The 17,132-nt window shown below is 45.5% G+C and overlaps 1 protein-coding gene across 1 annotated transcript in view; it reads left to right on the forward strand.

Moving 5' to 3' along the window:
• Positions 1-409: 409 nt before the first annotated feature.
• Positions 410-17,132, forward strand: part of LOC140430382 (dynein light chain roadblock-type 2) — a 42,577-nt gene continuing 25,854 nt past the window's right edge. The window contains exons 1-2 of the mRNA XM_072517841.1: positions 410-571; positions 15,868-15,943. Coding sequence (XP_072373942.1) covers positions 569-571; positions 15,868-15,943 — 79 coding nt within the window. The 5' untranslated portion in view covers positions 410-568. The remainder of the gene's footprint in view (positions 572-15,867; positions 15,944-17,132) is intronic.

Genomic DNA, 17,132 nt, shown 5'->3' on the forward strand with positions numbered 1-17,132 from the left:
GGAGGGGGTGGTGCTGGGACCATAAGAGCAGCAGAGGTGGGCCAATTCTGCACTGTATGTTCTATGTTCCACCCACAGGCCGTCCTAGAAGTAAAGGACATTCTTGAGGGATGGGGGACAAACAGTAAAAATAATATAAAATCCCTTAAACTGAGCGATCCAAAGCAGGACTAAAAGCCAAGTCGCCCCCGATACCCCATTTCAGCAGATCAATTGTTCATGATTTCAATTTTGTCCCAAACCTAACTACTCTGTAACTGGAGTCATGATCCTGCCTCCCCTCTCCTCCTTTCTGCACCCACCCTCGATCCTACATGTTCAGCTTGGATTTGTCGAAGTAAATATAACCCTGTGATTAGTCCTGGGAGCTTTTGCAAGGGGACACTGGCGGTGGCCTGGACAGTCCACTCGAGGTACAGTTCAACTCTGAGCACCGCTGACCTTCCTCCTCACCCCAGCCTTGTCTGCAGGCAACTGCTTCTGGGTCAAGAGGCACTTCCGGGTCCGCCTAGCAACCAGCCGTTGTTAGTCGTGGTGTCGTTCGCGGCTGGGACTTGGCAAGGAGACGATGGTAAACAAAAACAGAGGGAATATATATGGTTATTAATTAAGGGTGGTATAGATTGATGGGGGTTTAACGGTGCGTGAGTGCCAATTCGTCCTCCTCCCAGGTCAGGATCGGGGACTCTGGGCCGGACGGGTAACAGTGAGTCAGGGCCTCGGGTTGGCTTCAAGCCGGCGTTTCTTTTCATGCCGTGTCCGTGCGAACCCGACCTGTCTCGTCGCTTTTCTATAGCTAGCACTCCGAGTGATTGAAAACAGAAAGTGCTAGGGAAGCATCAGCAGGTCTGTCTGCATTGGGGGGGAAGGGGGGACACACATACATCGAAACACTGAAAGTAGAAGTAGGAAGAGACCATTCGGCCCTTCGAGCCTTATCCGCCATTCATTATGATCATGGCTGATCATCAAGTTCAATACTCTGTTCCAGCCTTCACCCCATAATCCCTTGATCCCTTTAGGCCTAAGAGCTTTATCTAATTCCTTCTTGAAGTCACTCAGTGTTTTGGCCTCAGCTACTTTCTGTGGTAGCGAATTCCACAGATTCACCACTCTTTCATAGAATTTACAGTGCAGAAGGAGGCCATTCGGCCCATCGAGTCTGCACCGGCTCTTGGAAAGAGCGCCCTACCCAAGGTCCACACCTCCACCCTATCCCCATAACCCAGTAACCCCACCCAACACTAAGGGCAATTTTGGACACTAAGGGCAATTTATCATGGCCAATCCACCTAACCTGCACATCTTTGGACTGTGGGAGGAAACCGGAGCACCCAGAGGAAACCCACGCACACACGTGGAGGATGTGCAGACTCCGCACAGACAGTGACCCAAGCCGGAATCGAACCTGGGACCCTGGAGCTGTGAAGCAATTGTGCTATCCACAATGCTTTGGATGAAGAAAATTCTCCTCACCTCAGTCCCGAAAGATTTACCCCTTATCCTCAAACGATGACCCCTAGTTTTAGCATTCAGGGTGAGAGGGCTAGAATACAAGAGCAGGGCTGCACTACTGAGGCTGTATAAGGCTCTGTTCAGACCCCATTAGGAGTATCGTGAGCAATTTTGGGCTCCCTATCTAAGGAAGGTGTGCTGGCCTTGGAATGGGTCCAGAGGAGGTTCACAAGAATGATCCCTGGAATGAAGAGCTTGTCATATGAGGAACGGTTGATGTCTCTGGGTCATTGGAGTTTAGAAGGATGAGGGGGCATCTTATTGAAACTTACAGGATACTGAGAGGCCTAGATAGAGTGGATGTGGAGAGGATGTTTCCACTAGTCGGAAAAACTATAACCCGAAGCCACAGCCTCATACTGAAGAGATGATCCTTTAAAACTGAGATGAGGAGGAATTTCTTCAGCTAGAGAGCAGGAGAATGGGGATGAGAAACATATCAGCCATGATTGAATGGCAGAGCAGACTTGATAGGCCAAATTACCTAATTCTGCTCCCATGTCTTATAGTTCTGGACTCCCCCACCATCAGGAACATTCTTTCTGAATCCACCCTGTCTAATCCTGTTAGAATTTTGTAAGTTTCTATGAGATCCCCACTCACTCTTCTGAGCTCCAATGAATATAATCCTAACCGATTTAGTCTCCCCTCATATGACAGTCCCGCCATTCCAGGAATCAGCCTGGTAAACCTTCGCTGCACTCCCACCATAGCAAGAACAAGAGTTGACGTTTCGGGTCCAGGTGACCTTCAGAGCTTAGAAGAAGGATTTTTTTTTTGGATAAATTTAGAGTACCCAATTATTTTTTTTTCCAATTAAGGAGCAATTTTAGCATGGCCAATTCACCTACCCAGCACATCTTTTTGAGTTGTGGGGGTGAGACCCACGCAAACGGGGCCGGAATCGAACCTGGGTCCTTGGTGCCGTGAGGCAGCAGTGCTAACCACTGCACCACCATGCTGCCCTCTCTGGGGCAGCATGGTGGGACCCAAAACGTTATCTCTTGTTCTCTCTCTTTCTTCTCCCCGCCTTGCCCCCCAATGCAGCTTGACCTGATGCTTTCCAGCACTTTCTCTGTTTTGTTCAGATTTCCACATCCTCGGTATTTTGCTGTTACGTTATTGCTCTCGTTGTGATTTCTGTTTTTTCTGAAACGGCTTTTTAAGGGTTCATTGAAATGAAGCCCTTAACAATTAATCTGTTTAAATCATTGAAAATGGTTGGAGGAGGTGGGATTGGTGAAACATTTTTTTTTATTCCTGCTTTTTGACAATTCGGGCTGTTTTCCTTTTAGGTTCAGTATTTTAAAACTGCGATGCCTAATTACCCTTTCAAAAAAAAATCTGTGTGCTTCTGTCCAGATTTCTTCTTTTCTACAGTAGGAAGTCTTACAATACCAGGTTAAAGTCCAACAGGTTTGTTTCGAATCACTAGCTTTCGGAGCGCAGCTCCTTTGTCAGGTGACTCACAACAAACCTGTTGGACTTTAGCCTTGTGTTGTAAGACGTTTTACTGTATCCACCCCAGTCCAACACCGGCGTCTGATTACAGGCATTGGCATTTCATTTATGCACTGTTTCTGGTGAACTGAGTCATTTCAGGGTTGAGTGATGGTCATTGCTGATTGGAGTAATTTGTGGTACTGATCTAAAAGCAGCATTTGTGTATTGACAAAAGTGTTTCTCAGTGTTCTTGTATCAAAATGCTAAGTAATCCTATGAACAAATAATAATCTAATAATAACCTTTATTGTCCCAAGTAGGCTTTAAAAATAGCATAACATAAATAGCTACAGGAGTAGGTCATATGATCCCTCAAGCCTGCCATGCCAAAGATCATGGCTGATCTTTGCCCAGTTTTCCATTTGAGCACCCACAACTTTCTGGTATAGAGAATTCCAAAGAATCGCAGCTAGTCTTATCCCTTTATCTCTGTCTTAAATAATCTGAACCAATGCCCCCTAGTTCTAGTCTCTCCAACCAGGGGAGAAAGGAAAAGCCTTGCCGCATTCTACCTTTCAAACCCCTTCAGAATCTTAATTTTCCATGGTTCTTGTTCTTCCTAACACATTTGCAGATGATACTAAGACATGTAGGGACAGGTAGTATTGAGGAAGCAGGAAGGTTGCAGAAGGACTTGGACAAGCTAGGAGAGTGGGCAAAGAAGTGGCAGATAGAATACAATGTGGAAAATGTGAGATTATATATGTTGGTAGGAAGAATAGAAGCGTAGGCTATTTTCTAAATGAGAGAACGCTTCGTAATCAGGAGCACAAAGGGACTTAGGAGTTCTTGTTCAAGATTCTCCTAAAGTTAATGTGCAGGTTCAGTTGGCAGTTAGGAAGGCAAATGCAATGTTAGCATTCATGTCGCGAGGGCTAGAATACAAGAGCAGATATGTACTGCTGAGGCTGTATCAGACTTTTGGTCAGACCCCATTTAGAATATTGTGAGCAGTTTTGGGCCCCGTATCGAGGGAAGGATGTGCTGGCCTTGGTGATGGTCCAGAGGAGGTTCACAGGAATGATTCCCGGAATGAAAGACTTGACATATGAGGAGTGGTTGAGGTCTCTGGATCAGTCCAAAGACGTGCAGGTTAGATGGATTGGCCATGATAAATTGGCCTTAGTGACCAAATAAAAAGGTTGGGAGGGGTTATTGGGTTACAGGGATAGGGTGGAAGTGAGGGCTTGAGTGGGTCGGTGCAGACTTGATGGGCCGAATGGCCTCCTTCTGCACTATGTTCTATGTTTGTACTCAATGGAGTTTAGGGGATATGGGGGGATCTTATTGAAACTTACAGAATACTGCTAGACCGAGATACAATTGACATGGAGAGGATGTTTCCACCAGTTTGAGAAACTAGAACCCGAGGCCACAGCCTCAGATTGAAGGGACGATCCTTTAAAACTGAGGTGAGGAGGGAATTCTTCAGCCAGAGGTGGTAAATCTGTGGAACTCATTGCCGCAGAAGGCTGTGGTGGCCAAGTCACTGAGTGTCTTTAAGACAGAGAGAGATAGGTTCTTGATTAATTTGGGGATCAGCGGTTATGGGGAGAAGGCAGGAGAATGGGGATGAGAAACATATCAGACATGATTCAATGACGGAGCAGACATGATGGGCCGAATGGACTAATTCTGCTATCTATATTCTACTCAATCTCTCATCATTAGGCTAGAAACAATCTAGTAATCTCAATTTTTAAAAATATATTTAATGAAATGTGCGCATTACTGGCAAGCCAGCATTTGTTGCCCAGTCCTTGTACTGAGTGCCTTGCTGGACCATTTCAGAGGCCAAAAAATGAGAACAGTTAAAGAGTCAACCACATTATTGTAAGCCAAACCAGTACGGGTGGCACTTCTCCTTCCGTAAAGGACATAATAATCTTTATTAGTGTCACAAGTAGGCTTACATTAACACTGCAATGAAGTTACTGTGAAAATCCCCGAGTCTCCACACTCCGGCGCCTGTTCGGGTACACAGAGGGAGAATTCAGAATGTCCAATTCACCTGACAAACCCATCTTTTGGGACTTGCGGGAGGAAACCGGTGCACCCAGAGGAAACCCACGCAGACACCGGGTGAACGCGCAGACTCCCCACAGACAGTGACCAAGTGAGAATCGAACCCGGGTCCCTGGCACTGTGAAGCAACAGTGCTAACCACTGTGCTACATCAACTGCACTACCCTTACCTACACACCTAGTCACCTTGATAAATTCAATCAAATTTGTAAGACATGATCTCCCTTAGAGAAAGCCACGCTGACTATCCTTGATTTAGCCTTGCCTCCCCAAGTGGACATTAATTCTGTCTCAGAATTGTTTCTAATAGTTTCGCTACCACTGAAGGTAGACTCATTGGCCTGTAATTTCCTGGTTTATCTCTATCACCCTCTTGAATAATGGTATCAAATTAACTGTCCTCCAGTCCTCTACAATCTCTTCTATGGCCAGAGAAGTTTTAAAAATTATTGTCAGAGCCTCTGCAATCTCCTCCCTTACCTCCCACAACATCCTGGGATACATCTCATCTGGGCCTAGGGTTTTATCAATTTTTAAGCCCACTAAAACTTAATATCTCCTCCCTCTTGATGTTAATTTGTTCAAGTACATCCCAGCCCCCCTCCCTGATTTCTACATCGCCCTTCTCCATCGCGAACACAGATGCAAACCTCACCTACATCTTCTGGCTCTCCACACAGATTAGCATGTTGGTTCCTAATGAACCCTATTCTTTTTGTGGTCATCCTCTTGCCCTTAATATACTTATAAGATACCTTTGGATTTTCCTTTATTTTACCTGGCAGTGTTTTTTCATGCCCCTCTTCGCTCTCCTATCTGGCTGCATCACAGCCTGGTATGGCAACTGCTTGGCCCAGGACCGCAAGAAACTTCAGAGAATCGTGAACACCGCCCAGTCCATCACACGAACCTGCCTCCCATCCATTGACTCCATCTACACCTCCCACTGCCTGGGAAAAGCGGGCAGCATAATCAAAGATCCCTCCCACCCGGCTTACTCACTCTTCTAACTTCTTCCATCGGGCAGGAGATACAGAAGTCTGAGAACACACATGAACAGACTCAAAAACAGCTTCTTCCCCGCTGTTACCAGACTCCTAAATGACCCTCTTATGGACTGACTTCACTAACACTGCACCCTGTATGCTTCATCCGATGCCGGTGCTTATGCAGTTACATTGTATATGTTGTGTTGCCCTATTATGTATTTTCTTTTATTCCCTTTTCTTCTCATGTACTTAATGATCTGTTGAGCTGCTCGCAGAAAAATACTTTTCACTGTACCTCAGTACACGTGACAATAAACAAATCCAATCCAATCTCCTAATTTATTTACTGTACTTTCTGTACTCCCCTCGGGCTTCTGCTGTTTTGAGCCCTCAGTATCTGCCATAAGCCTCCCCTTTTTTCCTTGCCCAACCCTGGATATTCCTTGACATCAGGGTTCTCTGAACTTGTTGCTCCCACCCTTCACCTTTACGGGAACATGTTGTCCTGTACTCTCTCTCTTTCTTTTTTGAATGAATCCCACTACTTGATGTAGATTTTCTTACAAGTAGCTGATCCCAGTCTACTTTGGCCAGATCCTGTCATATCCAATTTAAATTGGCCTTCCCCCAATTCAGAACCTTTATTTCCAGTCCATCTTTGTCCCTTTCTATAATTACCTTAAATCCTACCGTGTTATGGTCACTTTCACCAAAATGATCCCCCACTGAAACTGCTACCACTTGCCCAGCTTCTTTTGTAGGACATTTTATGTACTGGCATAAAAAGCTCTCCTGATCATTTTAAGAATTCCGCCCTCTTAAGCCTTTCACACTTTGATTGTCCCAGTTAATATTGGGGAGTTGAAATCCCCTATTATTACCCTATTATTTCTATATTTCTCTGAGATCTGCCAATACATCTTCCCTTCTGTCTCTCCCTGACTGTTTGGGGGCCTATAGTACGCTCCCAGCAAAATGATTGCTCCTTTTTGTTTATAAGTTCAACAGATTTGGCCCCATTTGAGGAACCTTTTAAGAAACCATCCCTCCATACTGGAGTAATTGACACCTTCAACCATGTATCTGTGACAGCACTAATGTCATATAGGGGTTGGTTTAGCACAGTCGGCTAAACAGCTGGCTTGTAATGCAGACCAAGGCCAGCAGCGCGAGTTCAAACCCGTACCGGCCTCCCCGAACAGGCGCCGGAATGTGGCGACTAGGGGCTTTTCACAGTAACTCAATTGAAACCTACTTGTGACAATAAACGATTAATATTCCCATGTGTTAATTAGCACCCTCAATTCATCTGCCTTACTCGTAAGCCACCTTGCATTAATTAATTGCCACACAGCCTTACTATACTACTCCCTTGTGCCTTTACTTGTCTATAATCTCTCTGCCTTCCAGACTGACTTGTTTTTTCTTTTATATTTGGCTGTACATCTCCCCCCCTATTCAGCCTCCACTTCATATCCGATTCTCCTACCCAATTACTTTAACCCCCACCCACCCAACAGGACGAGCGAAACTCCTCACGAGGTTCAGTGTTTCCCTCCCTACCCCCTCCTCTAACCAAAAACAAACAAACAACCGCTGTAAAGATCAAGAGGAAGGCTCGAGGGCAGGTAGAAGTAGAAAGAAGTTGAACCGTGACGTCACAGCCTGCAGGTAAGGGATTGGCTGGTGACTGGTAAGTAGTTTTTCTTTTATTTTCCCTCGGGTGTTATCGTGCGGGGTGCAGAGGTTGCTGAGTGAGTGCTTGCTGAGAAGGGGAGTGAATAACAGGTAAGCTCTTTTTCTTTTTTTATCTAGAGGGGATGGCGGGGAAGGTCATGCAATGTTCCTCCTGCAGAATGTTTGAGGTGAGGGACGACGTCAGTGTCCCTGCTGATTTCATCTGTGGGAAGTGCACCCATCTCCAGCTCCTCAGAAACCGCATTAGGGAACTGGAGCTGGAGCTGGATGAACTTCGGATCATTCGGGAGGCAGAGATGGTCATAGATAGAAGCTTCAGGGATGTAGTTACTCCGAAGAAAACAGATAGATGGGATACGGTGAGAGGGGCTGGGAGGAAGCAGTCAGTACTGGGATCCCCTGTGGTCGTTCCCCTTAGTAACAAGTATACCGCTTTGGATACTGTTGAGGGGGACGACTTACCAGGGGTGAGTCATGGGGTACAGGTCTCTGGCACAGAGCCTGTCCCTGTTGCTCAGAAGGTCAGGGGGGAGAGGAGCAGAGCATTAGTCAGTGGAGACTCCATAGTTAGGGGGATAGATAGGAGATTCTGAGGGAACGAGAGAGACTCGCGGTTTGTGTGTTGCCTCCCAGGTGCCAGGGTCTGTGATGTCTTGGATTATGTTTTCAGGATCCTTGAGGGGGAGGGGGAGCAGCCCCAAGTCGTGGTCCACATAGGTACCAACGACAGAGGTAGGAAAAGGGATAGGGATGTAAGGCAGGAATTCAGGGAGCTAGGGTGGAAACTTAGATCTAGGACAAACAGAGTTATTATCTCTGGGTTGTTACCCGTGCCACATGCTAGCAAGACGAGGAATAGGGAGAGAGGGGAGTTGAACACGTGGCTACAGGGATGGTGCAGGAGGGAGGGTTTCAGATTTCTGGATAATTGGGGCCCATTCTGGGGTCGGTGGGACCTCTACAAACAGGACGGTCTACACCTGGACCAGAGGGGTACCAATATCCTGGGGGGGAAATTTGCTAATGCTCTTCGGGAGGGTTTAAACTAGTTCAGCAGGGGCTTGGGAACCTGAATTGTAGCTCCAGTATGCAGGAGGTTGAGAGTAGTGAGGTTGTGAGTAAGGTTTCAAAGTTGCAGGAGTGTACCGGCAGGCAGGAAGGTGGTTTAAAGTGTGTCTTTTTCAATGCCATGAGTATCCGGAATATGGTGGGTGAACTTGCGGCATGGGTTGGTACATGGGACTTCGATGTTGTGGCCATTTCGGAGACATGGATAGAGCAGGGACAGGAATGGTTGTTGCAGGTGCCGGGGTTTAGCTATTTCAGTAAGCTCAGGGAGGGTGGTAAAAGAGGGGGAGGGGTGGCATTGTTCGTCAAGGACAGTATTACGGTGGCAGAAAGGACGTTTGATGAGGACTCGTCTACTGAGGTAGTATGGGCTGAGGTTAGAAACAGGAAAGGAGAGGTCACCCTGTTAGGGGTTTTCTCTAGGCCTCCGAAAAGTTCCAGAGGTGTAGAGGAAAGGATTGTAAAGGTGATTCTGGATAGGAGCGAAAGCAACAGGGTAGTTGTTATGGGGGACTTTAACTTTCCAAATATTGACTGGAAACGCTATAGTTCGAGTACTTTACATGGGTCCCGTTTTTCTTAACAGGAAGACAGAGCACTGGGCTAATGGTAAGATTCTTGGCAGTGTGGATGAGCAGAGAGATCTCGGTGTCCATGTACATAGGTCCCTGAAAGTTGCCACCCAGGTTGAGAGGGTTGTTAAGAAGGCACATGGTGTGTTAGCTTTTATTGGTAGAGGGATTGAGTTTCGGAGCCATGAGATCATGTTGCAGCTGTACAAAACTCTGGTGCGGCCGCATTTGGAGTATTGCGTGCAATTCTGGTCGCCGCATTATAGGAAGGATGTGGAAGCATTGGAAAGGGTGCAGAGGAGATTTACCAGAATGTTGCCTGGTATGGAGGGAAGATCTTATGAGGAAAGGCTGAGGGACATGAGGCTGTTTTCGTTAGAGAGAAGAAGGTTAAGAGGTGACTTAATTGAGGCATACAAGATGATATGGGGATTGGATAGGGTGGACAGTGAGAGCCTTCTTCCTCGGATAGTGATGTCTAGCACGAGGGGACATAGCTTTAAATTGAGGGGAGATAGATATAGGACAGATGTCAGAGGTAGGTTCTTTACTCAGAGAGTAGTAAGGGCATGGAATGCCCTGCCTCCAACAGTAGTGGACTCGCCAACACTAAGGGCATTCAAATGGTCATTGGATAGACCTATGGATGATAAGTGAATAGTGTAGATGGGCATTAGAGTGGTTTCACAGGCCGGCGCAACATCGAGGGCCGAAGGGCCTGTACTGCGCTATAATGTTCTATGTTGTGAGTTCCGTTCAGTTCAGGTGCAATCCATCCAATTTATACAGGTCCCACCTTCCCCAGAAACCCAGTGCTCTAGGGTCTAAAGCCCTCCCCCGTACACCATCTCTTCAGCTATGCATTGATCTGCTCTGTCATCCTCTTCCTATACTCATTGGCACATGGCAACCTTTGAGGACCTCCTTTTCTATCTGCTGCACTTCTCCCTAAATTTTGTTGCAGGACTGCATCCCTCTTTCTACCAATGTCATTGGTACCAGTGTGAACCACGGCCTCGGTCTGTTCGCCCTCCCCCTTCAGTATGCTGTGTAGCCGTTCAATGATACCCCTGACCCAGGCACCAAGGAGGCAACACACCATCCTGGAGTCACGTCTGTGGCTGCAGAAACGCCTGTCCATACCCCTCAGTATGGAGTCTCTTACCACTATTGCTCTTGCATTCTTGCTGTTCCCCCCTCCCCGTCCACCCTTTGTGCAGCTGAGCCACCCACAGTGCTGTGAACTTGCCCTGGCTCCACTCCCCAGAAGAACCGTCACTCCCACCATTTTCCACCGCAAAATAATTGTTCTTGGGTGAGAGCTACCCGGGGACTTTTGTAACTCCCTGTCTGCCTCCCTTCTGACTGCACTTTCCTAAGCTGCGGGGTAACTGCATCGACACGCGTGCTAGCCACATAACTCTCAGACTCGCGGATGCACCTCCAGCTGCCGCTCAAGCTCCAAAACCAGAGCACAAGTTCGTCAGAGAGTTGACACTTCCTGCACATGTAGTCATCCAGACAGCAAGGAGAGTGTACGAATTCCCATATGCTTCAGGCAGTACAACACACAGGACTACACCCCCCCCCATCTCCTGCCACTGCTTTAGTTAAAAGACTCTTAACCTTGAATAAATTTCTACTGGGTATATATTTATGGTTTTTTTTCAAAAAGCTAGAACTCGTACCTTATCTTTATATATAGTGGTCGTGGGTTTGGAAGGTGCTGCCTAAAGAATCTTGGTGAGTTCCTGCAGTGCATCTTGTTGATAGTGTACACGTCTGACACTGTTCATCAATGGTGGAGGGATTGAACATTTTTGGAAGGAGTGGCAATCAAGCGGGCTGTTTTGTCCTGGATGGTGTCGAGCTTCTTGTGTGTTGTTGGAACTGCACTCATCCAAGCAAGTGAAGAATATTTCAATACACTCCTGACTTGTGATTTGTAGGTGGGGGACAGGATCTGGAGAGTCAGGGCGTGTGTTACTCGCTGCATGATTCCTAGCCATTGATCTACTCTGGTAGCCACAGTTTTTATATGGCTAGTCCAATTAAATTTGTGGTTAATGGTAACCCTCAGGATGTTGATGGTAGTGGATTCAGCGATGGTAATGCCATTGAATGTTGGAGATGGTCATTGCCTGGCACTTATAGTGCAAAAGTTAGTTGTCACTTGTCAGCCGAAACCTGGATATTGTCCAGGTCCTGCTGCATTTGGGTATGAACTGCTTCAGTATCTGAGGAGTTGCGAATGTTGCTGAATATTGTGCAGTCACCTGCAAACATCCCCACTTCTGACCATATGATGAAGCAGCTGAAGATGATTGGGCATAGGACCCTCCCCTGAGGAGCTCCTGCAGTGGTGCCCTGGAACTGAGATGATCGACCTCCAACCACTATAAGCTTCTTCGTTTGTGCCGGGTATTACTCCAACCAGCGGAGAGCTTTCCTCCTGATTCCCATTGACTCCAGTTTTGCAAGGACTCCTTGATGCCATACTCTGTCAAATGCTGCCTTGATTTCAAGGGCAGTCACTCTCACCTCTGGAATTCAGCTCTTTCTTCCATGTTTGAATCGAGGCTGTAATGAGGTCAGGAGTTGAGTGACCTTGGCAGAAACCAGACTGCGAGTCTGGGGGTAGGTTATTGTAAAATAAGTGCCGCTTGATAGCACTGTTGATGACCCCTTCCATCACTTTGCTGAAGACTGAGAGTAGATTGATGGGACAGTAATTGACCTGGTCGGATTTGTCCTGTTTCTTGTGTACAGGACATACCTGGGCAATTTCCCATATTGCCAGTGTTGTTGTCGCTGTACTAGATCAGCTTGGCTAGAGGCACAGCACGTTCTGGAGCACAAGTCACCAAGACTTGCTGGAATATTGTCAGGGCACATAGCTGTTACAGTATCCAGTGCCTTCAGCCGGTTCTTGATATCACTTGGAGTGAATCGAATTGGCTGAAGACTGGCTCCAGCAATCCTGGAGACATCTGTAGTAGGCCAAGGTGGATCATCCATTCTGCCTGAAAATAGTTGTGAATGCTTCGGCCTTATCTTTTGTACAGATGTGCTGGGCCCCTGCATAATTGAGCACGGAGTATTTGTGGAGCCTCCTCGTCCAGTGAGTTGTGTAATTGTCCACCGCTGTTCACAGCTGGATGTGGCAGAACTGCAGAGCTTTGATCTGATCCGTTGGTTGTGGAATTGCTTAGCAGTGTCTGCCACTTCCTATCAAATTCTATGATTTTGATTCTTCCACTTGCTGCTTATGTTGTGTGGCATGCAAGTAGTCCTGTGTTGTAGCTTCATTAGATTGATACCTCATTTGTAGGTATGCCTGGTGTTGTTCCTGGCATGCCCTCCTGAACTCTTCATTGAGCCAGGGTTGATCCCCTGGTTTGGTGGTAATGCACGAGTAGGGATATGCCAGCCCACACAGATTTGGTTGATTACAATTCTGCTGCTGTTGATGGCCCACAGCATCTCATGGATACACAGTCTTCTGTTGCTAGGAGTAACCATCACAGTAGTGATGGTGATGCTCGTGCTTGATAGGAGTAACCATCACACAGATCTTGTGAAGGTGAAATCCTGCCTTCACAGTGAAGACATCTCCATTGTGTTGTGTGACACAACTACTGTCCTAAATCAAATAGATTGAAAACAAACCAAGCAACTCAAAACTGGACATCTGTGAGCTCACTGTATGCCACCACAACCTGTAACCTTGTGGCCTAGCAAACCCTTCGCCCTGCAAATGCTATCAAGATAAGGGATCGGCTATGGCTCAATGAGAAATGTGGAGAGCATGTTAGAAGCAATAACAGACAAACCTAAAATTAGGTGCCAACCTAATGCAAGCTACAGCACAGGACTACAGTAGATGCAACACGCTGTCAACAGACCCCACAACCAAAGGATCACATCAAAACTCTGCAGTCGTGACACATCCAGTTGTGAAAGATGTATACAGTGAAACGAGCATACTGATCCTCTATGATGGCAGAACTCAGCATGGCAATGAAAAATACATCTTCAGCCAGAGGTGCTGAATGGATGATCCATCTCCCCCTCCTGAGGTCAGAGTTCAGTGAGTTCTATTTGCTCCATATGATCGCAAGAAATGGCTGAGCGTGCTGGATATGGCAAAGGCTACAAGTCCAGACAACATATTGGCCATAATGTTGAAGATATGCTCCAAAACTAGCTGAGCCCGTAGCCAAGCTGTTCAGTGCTCACTACCACTTTCTCAAAAGAATGAGGGGCAGGAAATAAATGCTGACCTTGCCAGCAATGCTCATGTTCATTAATGAATAAGAAATATACAATATTACAGATTTTTGAGATCATTTGTTTCTTTTTGCTGCTAATAATTCTGTCATATGACAAATACGTTTTCCCCTGCCAGTTATTGTTTTGTTGTTCTACAGTGTAATAGAATATGGGTTGTTAACTACCAATTTTGATCTTGTGCTAAATTGTGAAGAGCCTTGGTAGAAGATAGAAAATTGGAATGTCAGTGCCCCTGCATCAAGTGTCTCTGACTCCTTAGTTGGGCATGGTGATGATGGCAATGGGAATTATTATTTTTTAAATGGACCGTACCCTTTTTAAATTGCACACTCCCTCCTACATTGTTTACAACTGCTACGAATAGCATATGCTGACCGAGCTATAACCTTTTTCTACTATTGATGATACCTCTACCTCCTACCTCTTTCAGTTTATCTGCAACCTTTTAAGGGATTTTCAAGTAGAAACTCATGCATTGGCTGTGGAAGAGCAAGTTTGAAAGGCATCTATTACTCTATTTACTCCATGAACAATCATGCCTATGCATCGCCTCTGAAAACTATATTGCTTGCATCTGAGTGATCCAAGAATGCACACTAAACCGAAATATTTCTGGCAGATTGGCTGGCTAACCCCTTTAAACATTTGGTAACATTTTGTACTTTTGTCATTACATGTAGCACAGCAGGCTTCATAATGTAGCCAGCTGCCAGTTTCATGTGGCCTATAAGTGCGTTGTTCCTACCATTTTGAATCCAAGCATTGCCAGTGGGTGAATGGAGTCAGTGTTTTATGGAGAATTAATTTGATCTTGGGAAAATTATTTGAACAAATGTTTGATTCCAAGACAATAAGACACTGCTAGAAGCACAAGAGGTTATGTTTAGACCATGCGTATGGTCGTATATTGTAAATCGGAAAGAAAAAGGACAACTGTTTTTAAACATTCTTTCATGGGATTAAGGAGTCACTGGCAAAGCCTTTGAGAAGGTGGGTGGAGAGCATCTAAAATGGAGTGGCTTGCTGGGCTGTTACAGAGGCAGTTAAGGTTCAACCACATTGCTGTGGGTCTGGAGTCACATGTAGACCGAACCAGGTACGGATGGCAGATTTCCTCCCCTGAAGGATATTAGTGAACAAGATGGGTTTTTATGACAATCCTGACTGCTTCAAGGTCACCATCACAGCAACGAGATTTCAATTCCAGGTTAACAGATCAAATTTAATTTCCACCAGCTGCCATGGTAAGATGTGAACTCGTGTCCCTAGAACATTAGCCTGGGTCTTTGGATTACTAATCCAGTGACATTACTACAACACCATCTCCACATATATTTGATGGGTTGAATAGAATTATTGGCTGCTGCCGGAAATTGAATTTTAGCACTGATATACTTAAGGGACTTTCATTTTCCTCTCTTTTGTTTCTTGTAGTTTGAATTCCCTTCTATTTTCCACTCAAACTGGTGGGACAACCTATTTCCTGATCTCTCACCTATTTTAGAGACAGCCATCAACATTGATGTTAGTGCAGTATGGGTTGGCTGAATTGTGTTTCTCCCCCCCTCCCTTTATTTTAAATAAGTGTCTTTCACAGAAAGGGTGACCAAGATTTGAACTATTTGTATTCATGTGAAATTATAAGTTTTATATCACCTTTGGCCTCAATATATTTTCTCTGGTATCCATGCTGTTCATTCACTGATAGCTTGAATCTAGGTCTTTCCCTTCTGCCAACTTATCTCTTGTGGAACTTGCTTCTCCTCTTTGACATTCCCCAATGGTGTCCCCTCTCCTCACTTTTGTGTCTCCCTCAAATCTTTCCCCCCAGTCTTGCTCTCATATTGCCTTTATTTCTTTTTGGTTCCTCTTTTTATTTGCCCTTTGCTCCTCATTTTTTTTCCTCCATTTTCCCCTCATTTTATGTACCTTTTTCACACTTGTTCATCTCGTTTTAGAAAGCTGGATCAATTTCAGTTCAGCATCATCCACCTGAAATGTCATTTCAGAACTTCACCATTAACCAAGGTTGTAGAACTCGCTAGACCAGGCCCTTAACCAGAACATTTGTCCGTCCTGACGGTTCCCATTTTCAGGTTTTTATGACTAGTCTACCAGTCATTGCACTTTGGAAGAACTGTAATGTGAGAACTTTCATTCGATCAAATGCTGCCTTGTATTAATCTGTTTTCTCTTGTTTACAGAGTGAGGTGGAGGAAACTCTGAAGAGGATTCAATCTCACAAAGGTGTGATTGGAACTATAGTTGTGAATGCAGAAGGTATGTTGCTCTTTACGTGTCTTAATGCATTTGTAAGTCCATGTTCATAGCCAGACATAAAACAAGGCATGTTTTATATTAATTTTTGTATTTATTTATTTGCTCACGGGTGTGGGGATTCCTGGCTAGGCTAGCATTTATTACCCGTGAGAAGTTGTTGGTGAGCTGCCTTCTTGACAGCTGCAGTCCATTCATGCATTTTGATCCAAGGGGAACCCATGTCCGCAAACCGGTTTCTTTAGCACAGTGACCAATTTGTACATCCACTTCTCATGGGTCATCAAATCTGCAAATGCGGCAACGGAGTCAGTTGAATCATAATGATGCAGCACGGAAGGAGGCCAGTCAACCCATCGCACCTATGGTGGCTCTTTGACACAGCTATCCAAATAATCCCTCTCCTTTGCTCTTTCTCATGGTGCTACATATTTCATTCCTTCAAGTATTTATCCATTTCTCTTTTCATTTTTACTGTTGAATCTGCTTTCATGCCCTTTCAAAAGTGCAATCCAGATCACAAACTTATTTTTAAAAATGAAATGAAAAATGAACTGAAAATCGCTTATTGTCGCAAGTCGGCTTCAAATTAAGTTACTGTGAAAATCCCCTAGTCACCACATTCTGGCGCCTGTTCGGGGAGGCTGGTACGGGAATTGAACTCGTGCTGCTGGCCTGCCTTGGTCTGCTTTAAAAGCCAGCTATTTAGCCCTGTGCTAAACTGTTGCTAACTTTGGTTGGCTCTTAATTCGTTGCTCATTGTGTCTTTACTTAATTTCATCTGTTTCTATAACCTTTGCTCTAGAGTCGCTAGGTATCTTTATGATACCGCCACGAGGTTCAAGTGCTGATCAATAACTCAACACACCAATTAGTAAGATTCAAATCAAAACACATTTATTATGCACAGTCAATCACTACTCATGCATAAAACTCTACTTACTAGACTATCTCTAACACTAAAAGGCCTATACTTAGCTTCGGAACTGGCCCACCAGGTATGGGGAACAAAAATGGCCTTTCGTTCGATTCTGAGTCTGCAGGATTCAAAGCTGGTATGGACTGGTAGCTAGGAGCGCCTATCTCGTAGCGTGCGTTGACTGGAGACTTACTTGGTTGATGCGGCAGCTAGGCAGGTCACTGTCAAGGGTTGTTTCGAGCTGCTGAGTGACCCTGCCAAGAAGGACGAATT

Source organism: Scyliorhinus torazame, chromosome 10, assembly GCF_047496885.1.
Source record: "Scyliorhinus torazame isolate Kashiwa2021f chromosome 10, sScyTor2.1, whole genome shotgun sequence".
Taxonomy (NCBI): Eukaryota; Metazoa; Chordata; class Chondrichthyes; order Carcharhiniformes; family Scyliorhinidae; genus Scyliorhinus; species Scyliorhinus torazame.